The sequence below is a fragment of the Schistocerca gregaria genome, chromosome X, assembly GCF_023897955.1.
Source record: "Schistocerca gregaria isolate iqSchGreg1 chromosome X, iqSchGreg1.2, whole genome shotgun sequence".
Lineage (NCBI taxonomy): Eukaryota > Metazoa > Arthropoda > Insecta > Orthoptera > Acrididae > Schistocerca > Schistocerca gregaria.
In genome coordinates this window covers 684,280,897-684,297,255 of record NC_064931.1, presented here as the reverse complement: position 1 = coordinate 684,297,255, position 16,359 = coordinate 684,280,897, and the positions used below count along the sequence as shown (strand labels likewise).

Genomic DNA, 16,359 nt, shown 5'->3' with positions numbered 1-16,359 from the left:
TTTTTTGCACCCTTTCGATGTCCTCCATCAATCCCATCTGGTAAGGATCTCACACCGCGCAGCAATATTCTAACAGAGGACGAACGAGTGTAGTGTAAGCTGTCTCTTTAGTGGACTTGTTGCATCTGCTAAGTGTCCTGCCAATGAAACGCAACCTTTGGCTCGCCTTCCCGACAATATTATCTATGTGGTCCTTCCAACTGAAGTTGTTCGTAATTTTAACACCCAGGTACTTAGTTGAATTGACAGCCTTGATAATTGTACTATTTATCGAGTAATCGAATTCCAACGGATTTCTTTTGGAACTCATGTGGATCACCTCACACTTTTCGTTATTTAGTGTCAACTGCCACCTGCCACACCATACAACAATCTTTTCTAAATCGCTTTGCAACTGATACTGGTCTTCGGATGGCCTTACTAGATGGTAACTTACAGCATCATCTGCAAACAACCTAAGAGAACTGCTCAGATTGTCACCCAGGTCATTTATATAGATCAGGAACAGCAGAGGTCCCAGGACGCTTACCTGGGGAACACCTGATATCACTTCAGTTTTACTCGATGATTTGCCGTCTATTACTACGAACTGCGACCTTCCCGACAGGAAATCACGAATCCAGTCGCACAACTTGGCATACTACCTCTGATCCTAGCAGATGATGCCAAAGCGACTGACCTGGTTTTACATTTCACCTGTGAAGATGTTTTGTACGTGTCTCTGTGAGGCGGGGCACTTTGTCCTCATTCAACACCTGAGAGGCTGGAGGGGCACCCCTCATCTGCTCTGGCCCAGGGGACCTACAGCAGCTCTTTCTTGGTGGTCCAGACTGGTCTCCAATCTCCCCATCTTTTTATTCTCCTTATTCTTTTATGTTTGCCATTTTAATTTTTTGTCTTTCCTAAAATTTTATCATCTTCTCTGTGCTGCTCATTTTCTTGCGGTAACAGAGGGTGAGGTGGTGCTGGTCGAATACAGGAGGTGCATCTCCCACCACATACCATGCCCCAGGGACCTCCCAACTGCAGCCCACCCACTTTACTCCCTCTCACCCCACTCCTACTTCTCTTTGATTTTGTCTCTGTTTTATTGTATCTTGGTTACAGTCTGGCTGTGTTTATGGTTTGATACACATAGCATGAGGGGAATGATGACCTCTCAGTTTGAACCCTTCAACTCCAAAAAAACCAAACCACCAACTTCTTCATAATATCAGAGAAATTTTATTTGTTGCTTTCTACATCATCATTCATGTTAATAGTGTGTTGTTGTCGGTTATTATTTTTTCAGCCTTGCAATGAGTAATGCATGATGTTCGTGAGAGTAAATATACAGCGGTTGTAGAGATAGAAAATATGCTGATGACCACCATTGGTGGGAAATCCTAGATACTTTTAAACAATGTTAAAAAAATATAAATTGTTTTAGGAAGCTGTTCTGCAAAATACAGGAAACAGGATTTTCAAGCCAAGTATAGGACTCTGGTGACATATTTGGGTGCATTGTGTAAGGAACACCCTCAAGATGTTCACATAGTGATGGTGAAATGGGCTAGGAGCTATTATATATGGAATGACCACATGACAGAGGTGAAGATTTTCAAAAGATTGTTGCTCAGGTCATATCACCATTTTTTACTTAGTGCAACTGTTCCAGGATCATGATCGTCACCTTCCTGGTAATGCTGTAAGGGAAGTTAATATGTGGCTTGAGAACATGCTGATAACTGACAAGACACTCAGTTTTGTGGTATTGGTATAGAGTAACCATAGAGTTAAACCTGAGTAATGTTGGAAAGGGAGGGTCAGATAAATAATAGGATTTGTTTTCTCTTAAGTGAAAATTTCTGGGACCTTGGAGGAACCAGCCTCATGAAATCAGATGGGAGATATCTCTGCTAAAATAACATTCCCAAAATGCCAGATACTAGCACAATAAATAAGGAATGTGGATCAGATTGTTCAGTGACCTTGTTTCATCAAAATAAGAAAGGGGTCAGAGGTAAACTACATTATCTGCTGATAGACTGTGACTATATTGTTATGTGTGTCTAAGCATCATATATATATAGATAAGAAATATGGATATTTTCTTTGGAGATTTACATCACAGCAGATTTCTACAAGAGTAATTCTTTTCAATTGGTAGGGGTGGCCATTTATACCACATGTAAAGTTCCACTAAAGAATATTGATATACACTATCTGATAAAAAGTATCTGGATCCCTTACGTAATGTGGAATTGGCCACTAGGTGTTATGAGAGATAGACTTGCCTGCATAAACAGAGGCAGAGAGGGTGTATGGTGGTGTTGTAGAGAAGATGTAAACAGCAGAATGTGTTGGTCAAGAGATTTCATTGACATTGAATGTGGGCTAGTCATTGGATCTCATCTGAGTAACAAATCCATCACAGAAATTTCAAGCCTTCTAAAGCTGTTCAAGCTGGCTGTTGGTGATATTATTGAGAAGTGGAAACATGAAGGAACAACCAGAGCTAAATCAAGACCAGGCAGACCTTGTGTACTGATGGGCTGAGATGATCAAGCATTGTGGAGGGCAGTTTAAAAAAAAAGGCAGGGAATCAGTGGAAGGAATCACTTGTGAGTTGCAACATGCTACCAGCAGTAAAACTAGCACAGTGATGTGCATATGGAGTAAAAAGAGACTGGGCTACAGTGATGAAGCAGCTCCTCATAAGCCACACATTTCTGTAGTCAGCACTAAACAACACTTGAAGTGGGGTAAAGAGTGATGCCACCAGCAATGGATGACTGGAAATGAGTGATTTAGAGTGATCAATCACACTGTACACTCTGGCAATCTGATTGAAGGGCTTGCGTTTGGTGAATGCCTGGAGAACATTACCTTACCTGCCATCATGTGTAGTACCAGTGAAATACAGAGGAGGTGATTTTATGGTGGGGTGGGGTGGGGGGGGGGGGGGGTGGGTCCCCTTGTTGCACTTAAAGAAAACTCTAAATTAAGAAGGATACGAGCACATTTTACAACATTGTGCACTGCATACAGTAGAGGAACTATTCGGAGAGGATGATTGTAATATCAGGATGACAGTGCACTCTATTGTAAAGCAGTATATATAAGGTAATGGCTTGTTGACAATAGCATTCCTGAAATGGACTGGCCTGCCTGGAGTCCTGACCTGCACCCAATGGAACACCTTAGAGTTGTTAGAAAGTTGACTTCCCTCCAGACCCCAGCATCCAGCATTACTACCTTCTATGGTTTCAGCTCTTGAAGAACAATGGGTTGTAATTCCTCCACAGAGATTCAGGCACCACCCTGAAAGTGATTCCAGCAGAGGCAAACCATCATAAAGATGAAGGGTGGACATATCCCATATCAATGTCCATTATTAGGTGTCAAGATACTTTCGATCTGGTAGTGTATCTTAGCAGTGCACTGTACATATATTTCTGGACTGTATAGTAATCTTTGAATTTTCAAAGTAAAAAACTTTTAATGATAGTGATATTCAAAAATTTCAGTTTAGGCTAAAAGGCATTCCTGTGTACTTGTCTCTGTGTTATGTTCAGTTCTGTAGCAAAATGTAAGTAGTTGCACCAGTGGGATAGCAGGTAGCAGCAATGTCTGGCATATGGAATACTCATTGATAAGAGCGTGTAATGTAGTGCATACATTACTCACTCTTAGTTCCTGTGAAGTGCCTTTTGTATCACAATATGACAGAATGAAGCTGAACTGAGTTATTGATATGTGTGTCATGTTACAAATTGATTGTGTTTGTGTGACTGAGTAGCATAGAATCCAGATGGTCTCATGGAACCCAAGAAAAGAAATAAAGAAGAAGATGGGGGAGATCTCAAGAGTACATTACTTGTAGCATGTAAATCCGTGTTTCCAACTTTGATATGTTGGTGTTGAAAGGATATACATGATAGTATTTGAGTAAAATATTTTATGGCCATTTCCCCCATTTCTGTAGCTGGTTATGGTCTAAGGCTGGGGCTACTTACCCACTATCCCTGAATACAAAATGAAAGATACTATTTCACTTTTTTTCAGATCTGTGACTCAGTTAAAGCAGTGTTGATGGCAGATATGGCTCACATTTCTGGATTGGTTGCTGGTGGTGTTATCCCGAGTCCATTTGAATATGCTGATATTGTCACAACGACAACACACAAAACACTTCGTGGAGCAAGGTATTGTCAAGGATTCCTCCTGTAATTGTCAAAACAAGTATCATGAAACAACTATTTTGCTATAGTTTTTCAGTTGTGATGGAGTGTACTGATAGTTCTTTACATACTGAGAATAAGTGAGAAAGGATATTGTTTGCATTTAAAATGTGCATATTTTGTTAAATTACATGTTTGTTTTGACACTCTACATTCTTAGTTTGTAACCTGTAATGAATGTTACTTGCTGCCAGAAAAAATTTGCTTCCTGTTCCATTGCACCGAATGGAGCACAGAAATGCCAGTGCTACAAACTTACAACTAAGTGGTTGGTTCTCAAATAAATCACAGATAATAACTGAAATTAAATGCATAGTAATTAATTAGTAGCTTCTAGTGCCATCTAGTAGCATATCTTTGTCTTTTTACATGCCATTTATGCTCTTCAATTTCTTAGTTTCCACATCTCTCACTTTGCAGGTTTGTCAGCTTTGTTTATTGTAGCCCTCACTAAATTCTCTTTTTTTTTTTTAATCCATAACACCAAATGAACTGCAAATACAGAAGATTCTTCCTCTTGTTTGAAGACTTAAACTTCTCTTATTGGTATTTTGGCAGTCTATTGTTACATAATTTACTACCACAGCATTTTAGATACTTTTACACTGGTTCTTCAGCTGTATAATTTTCTTCACCATTCCAATCAATGAAGTTTCTATACATCTTACTTACATCAAGAATAACAGTGTATTCAGTGAACAGGAATGATGATAGGCACTTCTTTTAACTTTCATGTTTGTGGTAGTCTTTGCTCAGTGCACAGTTAATAAACCAGTTATGGTAAGCTGCATGTCTATCTTTATTTCTCCCAACTTACTGATTTTGCACTTTTACAATCTGCCATTGTTTACAAATAAAGGTGGGCCTTATTTATACATATATCCAAGTTAAAACATTACTTGTAACTCAGAATTACTTATAAGTGAGATATAGCTACAGTAACACACACCGTATTCTTCATTGGAAAATATATGTATATACAAGTGTGAACTTCACAAATGTCAAAGATAGAGTACAGTATTAAAAGAAAAAATATTACTCGGTCCTCCTTTAGAGAAATTAAATACTGTATTGTAATTTGGCACTTTGCACTGTACAAACAACAAAGATGCAGTATCAAAGAGAAAATACATTATTTTGAACTCTATCCTGCTTTAATGAAATTAGATAATTTGGATTCTTTCACTTTTCATGCATTAAGTGTATACATCCAATTTTGCAAACTTAGTAATGAATTCAGAGCTTTTTCACTACAAATTTTCACACTATGTAATGTCTGCACACATTGATTGTACTTAACACTTCACTCAGCATAGATGTTTCAAGATTAAAATAGTCATCTCCATCACTGTCACTTAAAGCTGGTTCACCTTCTTGATCACCACCACATTGTTGGAGAGCATCAGCAATAATCACCTCATCCTGTAGTTCCACACACTCACCGAGATTATCACCAAAATGTACAAAACTGTCAAAATCTGCATCCTCCAGTAGCGCTAACTCATTACCTGACTCTTCTCCTCCTCCTCCATCATCATCAACAGTAGTCCCTTCCAGTAACACACCAGATGTACAGAAATGGTTGTTGATTGTAGAGGATGACACCAGCTGTCAGGCAGCCAAAAGAAGTTCCACAGCTTGTAGTAAGTTAACTGAGAGATTTTTATTTCCTGCATCAGTGAGTGGTAGCTTATGTTAAACCAGATTTTTTTTCTACATTGCACTTTGAAATTTGCAGTAGTGCCCAAATCAAGTGGCTCTAGAACACTGGTACAGTTTGGAGGAAAAATTCCACTCAAACATTTTCCAAAACTATTTGGAATGGATGTGCTGCACGTCGACTCATAGTCATTCAAGAATTTGTATTTGATTTCTATTCTGTAGGTTTTGTCTTTACACCTTTTAAACACCTCAGATTCTTAGACTGTCCTGTCATGAGTGGGGGAAGTTTGTCAGCTCCACCTGCATCTGTGACCAGAACTGTCGCATGAATTTTACTTTCCTTCCTTCCATGGCATGACCCATGGTATTCACCTAATGTTTTACAAGGAAGTAGACTGTAGAATATACAGATCTTGTCACAGTTTTAGATATTTTGAGGTTGATAATCCCTTCAGATACCTGGAAGAACCTTGTCAATTCAGTGTTGCACCGTGATATCATACACAACTTTAGATTTGCCAGAAATTGTTCTCCCTGTGATTTCATGATTTATAAATCCTTCTAACTGTCCCGACAGGCCTTGAAATCAGCAGTGATGTGAACACTTCTGCTAAATCTTATCACCTCTGCTTTCAACATCAAAAAGTCGCTACTGATTGGTAAAGCTGCACCACATTTTTGTTGGAACCATTCAAAAAGTGCCTTTTCCAAATCTATGTCTCTCTCCTCTTGCTGATGGTTGTGTGTTGTTGATTTTGCAACCAATTTTAAAAACCTTCTCAAAATACTTTTTCTTTTGCTGATGGTAGTACATAATATAGGATAGCCAAGTCCCAAATCTGAAGCTATTTCAGATTTTGTTTTGTGTGTAGCACCCACCTCGCATATTAATTTTACTTTCTGATCTGCATAACTTTTCCTTTTTATGTTCTCTGTGATTGATCAAAAATGATTGAATGGAAGAACCACTGCTCAACAATAAAAGTCAGTCGACAACTTTCAACTTCTCAGTCGTTATTACATAAGAAATTCTTGTATTGAAAACAATAGTGCCAGGAGTGTCTTGTTTGCAAGACACCCACTCTGGTTAACCATGGCTTTGTGCCTTGTCTCTGCGGAACCACCCACTCACTGTTGATGTACGCAAGAACCAAGTTAAGTAAAATATCACTGGGCTTCTTTTCAAACAACAGTGCTCATTACAAGTACACAAAACTCAGTTTATTTCACTGGAATTTGTTATATATAGCAGCATATTAGATAAATGTTGACACATATATAAGTTTTAATTAACCCATTTTTAAATTATATTTTGCTGGGACTTACAAAACTTTATGTACAAATAAGAATTACACAGGACAGAGTGACACACAAATCGGGTTCAGCTGTATCTTCAGCTCAAACACTAGAGGACCCTACAGCAATGAGTTCTGTTTGCAGATGATTCTGTTTAATCTGGAGAGGAAGTATCGCCATCCTTAGACTTGGTGCACTTCTGTGTCTTGTTACAATCTTGCAAATACTGTAAAAAAGAATCAGTTTGATGGTTCCACTGTTCTTCTTTGAGGGGGCATCATTTTAAGAGCATATACATCAATGCATGTGTTTTCTAGGCATAAGATGTAGCCCTTTTTTGTTGTGGATATGGGCCTGGGTTCCATTTCATAGATGGTGGTGATTCCCAGACACACAGGATGAACACCTGCAAAACACGGACATCTTGTGCAGAGTTAATTTAGTTGAGTATGCATGGGATGCTCAAGGCCAAATGACTGAAGTCCTAAAACTCACACCACAGATCATAATCAGTCTTTAGAGGGAGTACATAGAGTGCATCACTACAAGCCATGCTGGACAGCGTGATATGCAATATAAGAACCTCTTGTGACAGCACACAGAATAAATGGCAGCTAAAGCCCTTGGTATGTTTTTCCAGTATATATTTGTTTGTATTATAGTGCTGTCAGATGCATATTGATAAACACATTACTGTTATGTTTTGTTTTGTGGATCGTCAAAACCTGTTAACTTTTGGCCATCGTATGTAATATAATCTCAAAAATCTACGTAATCAGTGACAAAGACAAATCAGTATGATAATCGCATATTAAATGAGCGGTACTAATGTTATGACATTAATGAAGAACTTAATTACTTTGTTCCAACATCTCTTAATATCAATGTACATTATAGGTTTCTTTCTTTGCTATTTTGTTATTAGATCTGGCTTGATTTTCTATCGACGTGGTGTAAAAGGTACTGATAAGGCTGGAAAAAGTATACTGTATGATTTTGAATCTCGCATCAATGCAGCTGTGTTCCCATCACTTCAGGGTGGCCCACATAACCATGCCATTGGTGCCGTGGCTGTAGCATTAAAACAGGTGAGTGTAACTGAAAATAATTTTATTATGTCTCCTATGATTCTAGCAATACTATCTAAGACTGCACTGATCCATTATTTTTAATTAGGCTAAAAAATGTCTAAGTTGAAATATTAGTGAGATGTTACTACATCACTAACATTATATACTCCTTTATTTTCCTCTTAATGTCCATATGTTCATTGAAGTCTGTCACATTTTCATAAATTGTTTCTTAAGGGCGGTACATGGCCTTATATTGACAAAGTTAAATTGAAATAAAAGAATGTATGAATATTTATAAATTTTTCACTATGCCTGCATAATTTGGCATTTGTTACATGCATGGTGATGGTATTAGTAGATTTCACACTTACAGTAACATGGACAGATACACACACACATCTCTACATACATATTGCTGAGGGTCTGTTGAGGAATAAGAGTAATGTTTGCTGAATGTTATGCCAGATCAACCTTACATCTTAGATTGGTAATGGTAGATGAATACTGCCGACATAAACAAGAAACTTTTGTTGTAAAAAGAGAAAGGTAAAAGTTATTGGACTGGCAGAAGAAGAATCTCTTTTACATCTGCAAAATTTATATCTACTATAAACTACTTCACACAGTTTGTAGTCACAAATATCATTAGATGTGGGAATAGGTGGAAGTCAGGAGAGTTCTTAATCTAGTGAATAAGATAGACATACCAGCAACTTGTATTTCAGATTACTCAAGATTTCCCCCTGCCAAAGCAACTTTGTAGGTGGATGCATTACCCTGCTGCAGGGTGATAGTCTTCTGTTTAAATCTAGGCCTCTTCTCAAATAATTTTTCTTTAACCAGTTAGTCCCAAACCACCAGGACATTAGATACCAATTCTGTCTACAGTTTCCCATCCCTTGAAATGGGAATCACCAAACTACCAGTTTATTAAGTCATGACTGCAAAATACGGAAACAGATTATTACCAGGATAACAGAAAAACTCGTAAAAGCCAACGTTGGGTAGACCAGGTTGGGTTCTGGAGAAATGTAGGAAGACAAGAGGCAGTGCTGACAAAACAATTTCTATTAGGAAATAGACTGAAGAAAGGGAAACCTATGTTTATGTTGAGTGGAGAGCACCCTTTAAAATTTCATAGTAGCAAGGTAAAACATAGGTAGCAAAAGTTTGTGTACAACTGGTACAGATATGAGACTGTTATAAGAGCTGAACAGGGTGTATACGATCCGGGGCAACCGAGAGATCTCGGAAAAACCCGGGAATTTTTTTATCCAGGAGAAAACCAGGAAAAACCCGGGAATTTTTTAGAATTCCAGGAATTTTTCATTGTTTCAGTTTTTAGTTACATTTTTGTAACTTTGACTAGTAAGAACCAATACCGCAACAAAGAATATGACTGTATCTCGCTATTGCAGAATAATACTGCAGCAATAAAACACGAACAAGAGAAAAAAACGAAAATAAAACTTAAGTTGCAAAGGAAATGCACCATATACAAGAATAAAACACAGTGCTCATACAAGTGTCTGCCAACAGCAAAATGTGTCAAAGCCTTTAGGAAGACTATGCAGTTTCATAACAACAAATTGTCTCCGATGAGTGTGACGTCACAACTGTTTACAATAGATTTGTTTGAGCGGTTGCGAGGGAGCTTATGCCCGTGTGCAGTTCAGTCATGTATGAGTAGTACCTTCTCCTGCTTCTGGCTACAGAAATGTGGCAGTTAGCTGTACAAGCAATTGCAGCAAGCAGCCAGATGCTATCCGGAAAAATTTTGCTGGTGCGCCTAAGCTGGCAGATTGACGTACGCCCAACAGGCCTGGAACTAGAGGGCAGGGGCAAACCGTGGTATCTGCCCCTGGTGGCAGTTTTAGGGAGAGGGAGGGGTGGTGCTAAATTCATATTATTGAGGAAAAGACCTTGTTTCACAAATCACCCACATCTGTCGCATCTAGAAACAAACTTTCCTGTAGACAAAAGGGGACGGGTCTATAAGAGCTGAGCGATTAAAGCCGAAAGGGTGAATGACAATCGCTGTTTATGTGGTTGACTGAGTTTGCAAATGATCAGCGTTGTTATAATTACAAGCGAATTCCATAGATTCAGACTACTAGAGTGGAAATAAACAACTAACAGGAATAACAGGCAACTAAGATTACGTATTGCCTTCTCTTTGTATCCAAGAAAATGAAAATTTGACAAAACATATTTGGCTAGACCGCTACAGTACTAAGGGCCAGTTATACAGTCCCTGGCTAGCAGCCACTAAAGTTCTATTCTGGAAGTAGCGCGGGAAATGTGTTGTACGAACACATAATAATGCCTAACTGGAGAACAAATGAGGTATAACTAAACTGGTGATTGTGGCAGGGTTAGTGAAGTTAGCCAGAGAATAAATTTTGACACTGGCAGAAATAGTTACAGAATTAGTGGTGACAAGATTGTTTGTCAGAACGAGGAAGGAGAAGAAACGAAGAATCTCTCAAATTACAGAAGAATATGACGATTCCAAATTTATATAAAAATCTCGTACTACTACTTTTCGATCTCGTGCTTCAGAAACTAGAGGATGAATGAAATGTGAATCTATTTTCTGACATAAGTTTTTGCTTGTAGTAGGCCTAATACCAATTTGATATTGATACTTCGTGAATTATATTCTGTCGTGTTATAAAAATGACCATTTGTGCCGAAACAGTCTCGTGTATTTGGTGTGTGTAACAATTACTGCAATATTAGGCAGGCCTATTTCATTTTATCTAGCACACAGTGACAAAATACACTTAATCAGATCGAGAAACCGCACCAGTCTTGGGTACTATTTATATTAACAGCTTTTCTGGTAGTAGACAACCACATTTCGTTTTGTCATGTAGCAAAACCTTGACGAACTTTGATGAGGTAATAGAAAGGAAAGTATGCTGTATAAAGCTGTGGCAAGATTAGAGAGAAAAAAATTATAGGACTTAAGGATTGATGATATGTGTACTGTCTTGCTTGTCTCGTGTCTTTACTCATTTTATGTATCCTATATCTAATTTTATGTTACTCAAAACAGCAAGCTATTAGCTAATAGGCAGTAAAGACTGCAAATTTTCTGAAGAATTCTTGTTCTCCCGGTTACAAATAATCCCATCCACCATTAATTGTGAGATTTAAGAGGGGTAGGATGTCATACCGGCCGACTGGGAGTAGGAGAGGCACCACAGGACATTTTAATTTCCACTGGCCTGAATATAGTTTGATGGCACCCATTACAAAATATTACATGTTTTAATTCCATAAGGTGAAATACAGAGATGTGCGATGGAAGGATGCTGTGTGAAGAAGTGTGGCACTGCACTTCGGCACACTTAAAATGAAATAACATGTCTTACGTTCCCTCGATCATATGTTTTATGTGTCAGACTCATCATAAAGATGTGCGCTACAAAATGAAGATATTTTTGAAAAGTCGATTTTTTAAATTTTTGGCGTCCTACCTCAAATGTTCGAGGGAGGGGGAGTGCCACTATCTAATATTGTCCAGTTCAGAAATATCATAGATCCGGACCTGATGCACAAAGCAGTCTGAGTTGTAGTGGGGAGGAGACCCGTGTTTACGTTAAGTGATTTTACTGTTTCGTCTTTGTTTGTTGCTCTCACATCCAATGAAAACAAAACAGATTTCTTTGGAGCCGGGAACTATCAAGTGAATTAAAATACATTCACATAATTATTGAAGGCTAAAATATGTTATTAGTTTATGATTTTATTTTGCTTCCACCTTTCTGACAGTCAAGCATTAATTGCCTTGCAGAACAATGAAGTTATTTTTGTTGCTTTGTTAAAGAAATTTGACTTTTATTAATCTTTTCTGCAGAGACAGTCAATTTATTTGAAATGAAGTGTTAAATTCCACACTATTGGCTAGTTTCAACTGTTCGCTACATTTCAAGTTTTACATTTTCATCTTCTAGCGCGTATAGCATTATGCCATAATAAAGAACCAAAGATTAGGTAATGCGGTACTGCTACTACAAGAAAATTTACATCTGAATCTGCACATAAGAATGTGCACTTTAAGCTGAATTACGCATTTTTGTATGGTTCACAAAATTCCCATGCTCTTGGAGTATCCTCTAATGTCTTGTTTCGTTTATGACATAATGTAAGATCTTTTAATGTTTTACACGTAAGAATGTACGGGCTTCCTGTGTCATCGTAGGTGGGCAAGCACAGTGACGCCTGTCATCTGGCGCAACTGCTGAAATGAATCAATTTCCAACAGGTCATGGGAAAATATTCTGAATGGTTGTTTGAAAAGCGTTACTTTAAAGTAAATTAAATTTCCTTTTACACAAGATGAACTCTGTGCACGAATGTCCAGTGAATTTCTTAAATCAGAGAGCGTTTGACTCTCATTCAAAATTCAAATCTTTGAGGATGACTATTTAGAATATTTTCGAGCCCAGAAGATCAGACATTTATGTCATTAAAAATTCTACTTTCACATTTGTGTGCGCAAAAAAGATCAACATTATGTGTGAAAGCTTAGCTTCTCTTGCAGCTTATTAATCGTACAAACCAATATTATATGTGAAAGCTTTTCTTTTCTTGTAGCAACACTGTGTATATTAATTTAAACCATTACCTTTTCCTATTTGTGTGTTTGCGCTACTTAACAGTTAGTTTGCTATTGGCTGACTACATCACATGTCCTATGCTCTGAATATCCGCTGACATCGGCTGGCGAGATCACTTGACATAAGCTACGACTGGCTTACAAAAGCACATCGCATTCTTGATTTCAATCCTTCGGAAAGTAACATGCGATGTTTGGTGGAATTAGAATTTATACTTTCGTAATATGAAAATATGCAGTGTACATGTTGCTGCACATCAGACATCTTTCCAAAACATATTTTTTTTTCCCTTGAGTTTCATTTTCTAAAGTACCAGGAAATTCTACACCGGTGTATAAAACCACAAGCATCGAAAGGATTGATAAGTTTTACAGTTCTGAGGAAAAGTATACTGTTACTTAACATGGAAAAAGTATATTTTTAACTGGGAAATCCAGGAAAGTTCTGGGAATTTTTTTTTCTTCTTCGCCCACATATACACACTGCTGAAGGACATCAATTGGAAGCAGTAGCTGAGAAAAGACTGAGAAAAGGTTTGTAACATATATTGAGTAAGCAGTAAAGAAAACAAAGGAGAAATTTGCAAGGGGAATTAAAATTCAGGGAGGAGAAATAAGATATTTACAGCTTGCCAATGAGATTATAATTCTATCAGACGGTAAATGACTTTGAAGAGCAGTTGAAGGGAATGCACAGTGTCTTGAAAAGATATTATAAGATGGATTTCAACAAAATTAAAACAGTAATTAAATGTAGTAGAATTAAATCAGGTGATGCTGACGTAATTATATTAGGAAATGACACTAATAGTGGAGGAGTTTTACTATTTGAGTAGATAAAGACTGACAGTGGCCAAAGTAGAGAGGATGTAAAATGCAGACTGGTAATAGCAAGGAAAATATTTCTGAAAAAGAGAAACTTGGTAATGTTTAATATAAATTGAATGTTAGGAATTTTCAGAAGATATTGAGTGTAACCTTGTGCAGAAGTGAGATGTAGATATGAAACGATTTGGTCAAGAAGAAGACAGGAGCTTTTGAAATGTGATGCTATGGAAGAAGGTTGAAGATTAGATGAGTGAAATGGGTATCTGATGAGGTGGTTGTGTATAAATTTCAGGAGCAAAGAAATGTATGAGACAAATAGACGAAAAGAACAGATTAATTGATAGAACACATCCTGAGGAATTAAGGTATAGTTAATTTGGTAATAGAGGGAAATGTAGGGGGAGAACTGTATCAGAGCAGTCTTAGGGATGAAGATAATGTTTATGGTAATGTTAACATCAGAATTGGTAGCTGAATACAAACTTGGCTTACATGTACTCAAGAGAAACGTCTGTTTCGTGCACTATATCCCGATATTTAAATATGTTAATGCATCAGTTATCATAGTTGAGCTTAATTTTTGGACTTGATGTCAGAGTTGAAATATTGGCTCTGCTTGCCTTGAGACGTTTTATAAAGATTTTTGCACTGTATGTGATATGCCCAACAGAATGTTGAATGAACAACTGTTTGAGATATAATCCAGCTCCCTGTTTTTGTGGACCTGTGCCACCCAAGTTTCTTGTTGGAATTATGTAAATCATCTAAATTTAAAGCTAATATATGATAAAGGGTTGTCTTTTAACAAAAAAGTTTATACCAAGCCCAAATACTTTTACGTTTCATAATTTTGAAGTACATAAGCTACTAATCGACAACTAAGGTACCAGAAAAGAAATCCTAAACTGATTCGGGGTCGAACTTCATATCTCTAGATTACTGATTACGCAGTTAAATAAATTTTGTGAGTAGAATGACTGTCTTAAGGAGGATAGGGTGGCACAAGGTAGATAACCTCAGGAAACTCAGTAAGAACGCTAGACTAGGATTTAGGTCCCCCCCCCCCCCACCCGTTCCCCACTTGGTGACTGCCTATTGACTTATAGGGCATTCTTCAGTGATTGATGTGAGGCGAAATGTGGAGCGTTGTGTGTTGGCGAGATTGAGGACTTTACTAAACTGCCTGGATCATGATGGTGGTGATCAAATTTTAAAAAAAATGGCTGCTGAGCTTGAATGTTGTTAGAAATTAACATTGAAAATTCACCCACCCATTGTGAACTCGAGCAAGCTGTTGTTGTATTTTGTTGCCAGTATACTAAGTTGGGATATGTAACAGGAAAAGTTCATTACAGGAGAATGTATTTCTAATAACTAAAATAAAGTGCTGTACCTTTGAGAAAATATTTGATTTTTAAGTACAAAATTGGCAAGAACTGGCCTGTACAGTCACTTCAGTAGAGCTACACTTTTTTGAGCTTCTACATAGCCAAATGTCCTAACATGTAAGGAACATGATGAAAAGAAAAAAACTTTGATAAACATCTTATTAGTGTGGAGTTAGGAAACACCTTCATGTACAGTAAAAATGTTGTTCCATGCAGTCCTCAAATGTATGTCTCATTACATCCATCCGCTCCAGCAGTCTAGTTTTGAAGGCCCACACACTGTGCAGTGTAGAGTCAGTTAAGACTTACAGGGTGGTTAATTATAAACTTTCACTACTTCAGCCAGTCTAGATGGAAAAACTATTTAATGTGTAGGTACCCAACATTATAAGAATGCTGTTCAAACTGTGTGCTGCTGAATTTACATTGTTAATGGTTTTATTGTCACGACTTTCCATTAAGTGCTGGTGCTGGTACTGCGACATAGGGCTGAAACACAAGCATTAGTATACATTGCAGTTTGAGAGAGTCGTCATGGTTCCAGACAAGGTGAACAATGCTGCTGCTATTTTAGAGTATCACCCCTTGAAAGGAATGTGAAGAGGCACTCTTTCCACACTGAGCTTGAAGAATATGATTCAGAATTTTGAATTAACTGATGATATGGGAACTGCCTCTGGGGAAGGCGGCTGAGAATACTAGATGCAATGTGCAATATTCAAGGAGTACATGAGCTGTGCCATGTCACCTGAACATTCCACAGTCCACTGTTTGAAAAAATGTTGCAAATAATTGTGAAATGGTATCGATACAAACTCACTGGTGTGATGCAGATATTGGCGTAGACTTTGCTCTTGCATTCCTTGCAGGGATTGAAATTGACAGCATACGCCCTTCGAACATTCTGTGCAGGAATTAAGCACACTTAATTTATTATTTCTCTTCCACATGTCCTTACAAATGTTTCCATAAAGTTTGATTGGCCTACTATCACTTGTTTTGCATGGGAACCATCTTGGTTAGTGAAAAGAGCATTTCCTAAAAAGAAGCTGCAAAAATGACTGGTCAGTGGAGCAAACTGGAAGTTATTTAGGCACTTCGCTGGTTTTAAATATGAATACACTGTTCCAAAGTGGTAAACCGAAATGGTAAGTTTGTACTGTACAAAAGTACACTTGCTGGCACAACAGTGGATTATTTGGTTTGCTCCGGCAGAAGGTTGAGCAGAACTATAACATATAAAATGTTAGTTTATTTCTTTA

The 16,359-nt window shown here is 37.7% G+C and overlaps 1 protein-coding gene across 1 annotated transcript in view; it reads left to right on the top strand.

Annotated features, from left to right (window-relative positions):
- The window catches only part of LOC126297764 (serine hydroxymethyltransferase, mitochondrial-like), a 113,919-nt gene that overhangs the window by 76,746 nt on the left and 20,814 nt on the right, over positions 1-16,359 (top strand). The window contains exons 6-7 of the mRNA XM_049988939.1: positions 4,048-4,187; positions 8,107-8,269. Of these exons, the coding sequence (XP_049844896.1) occupies positions 4,048-4,187; positions 8,107-8,269 (303 nt within the window). The remainder of the gene's footprint in view (positions 1-4,047; positions 4,188-8,106; positions 8,270-16,359) is intronic.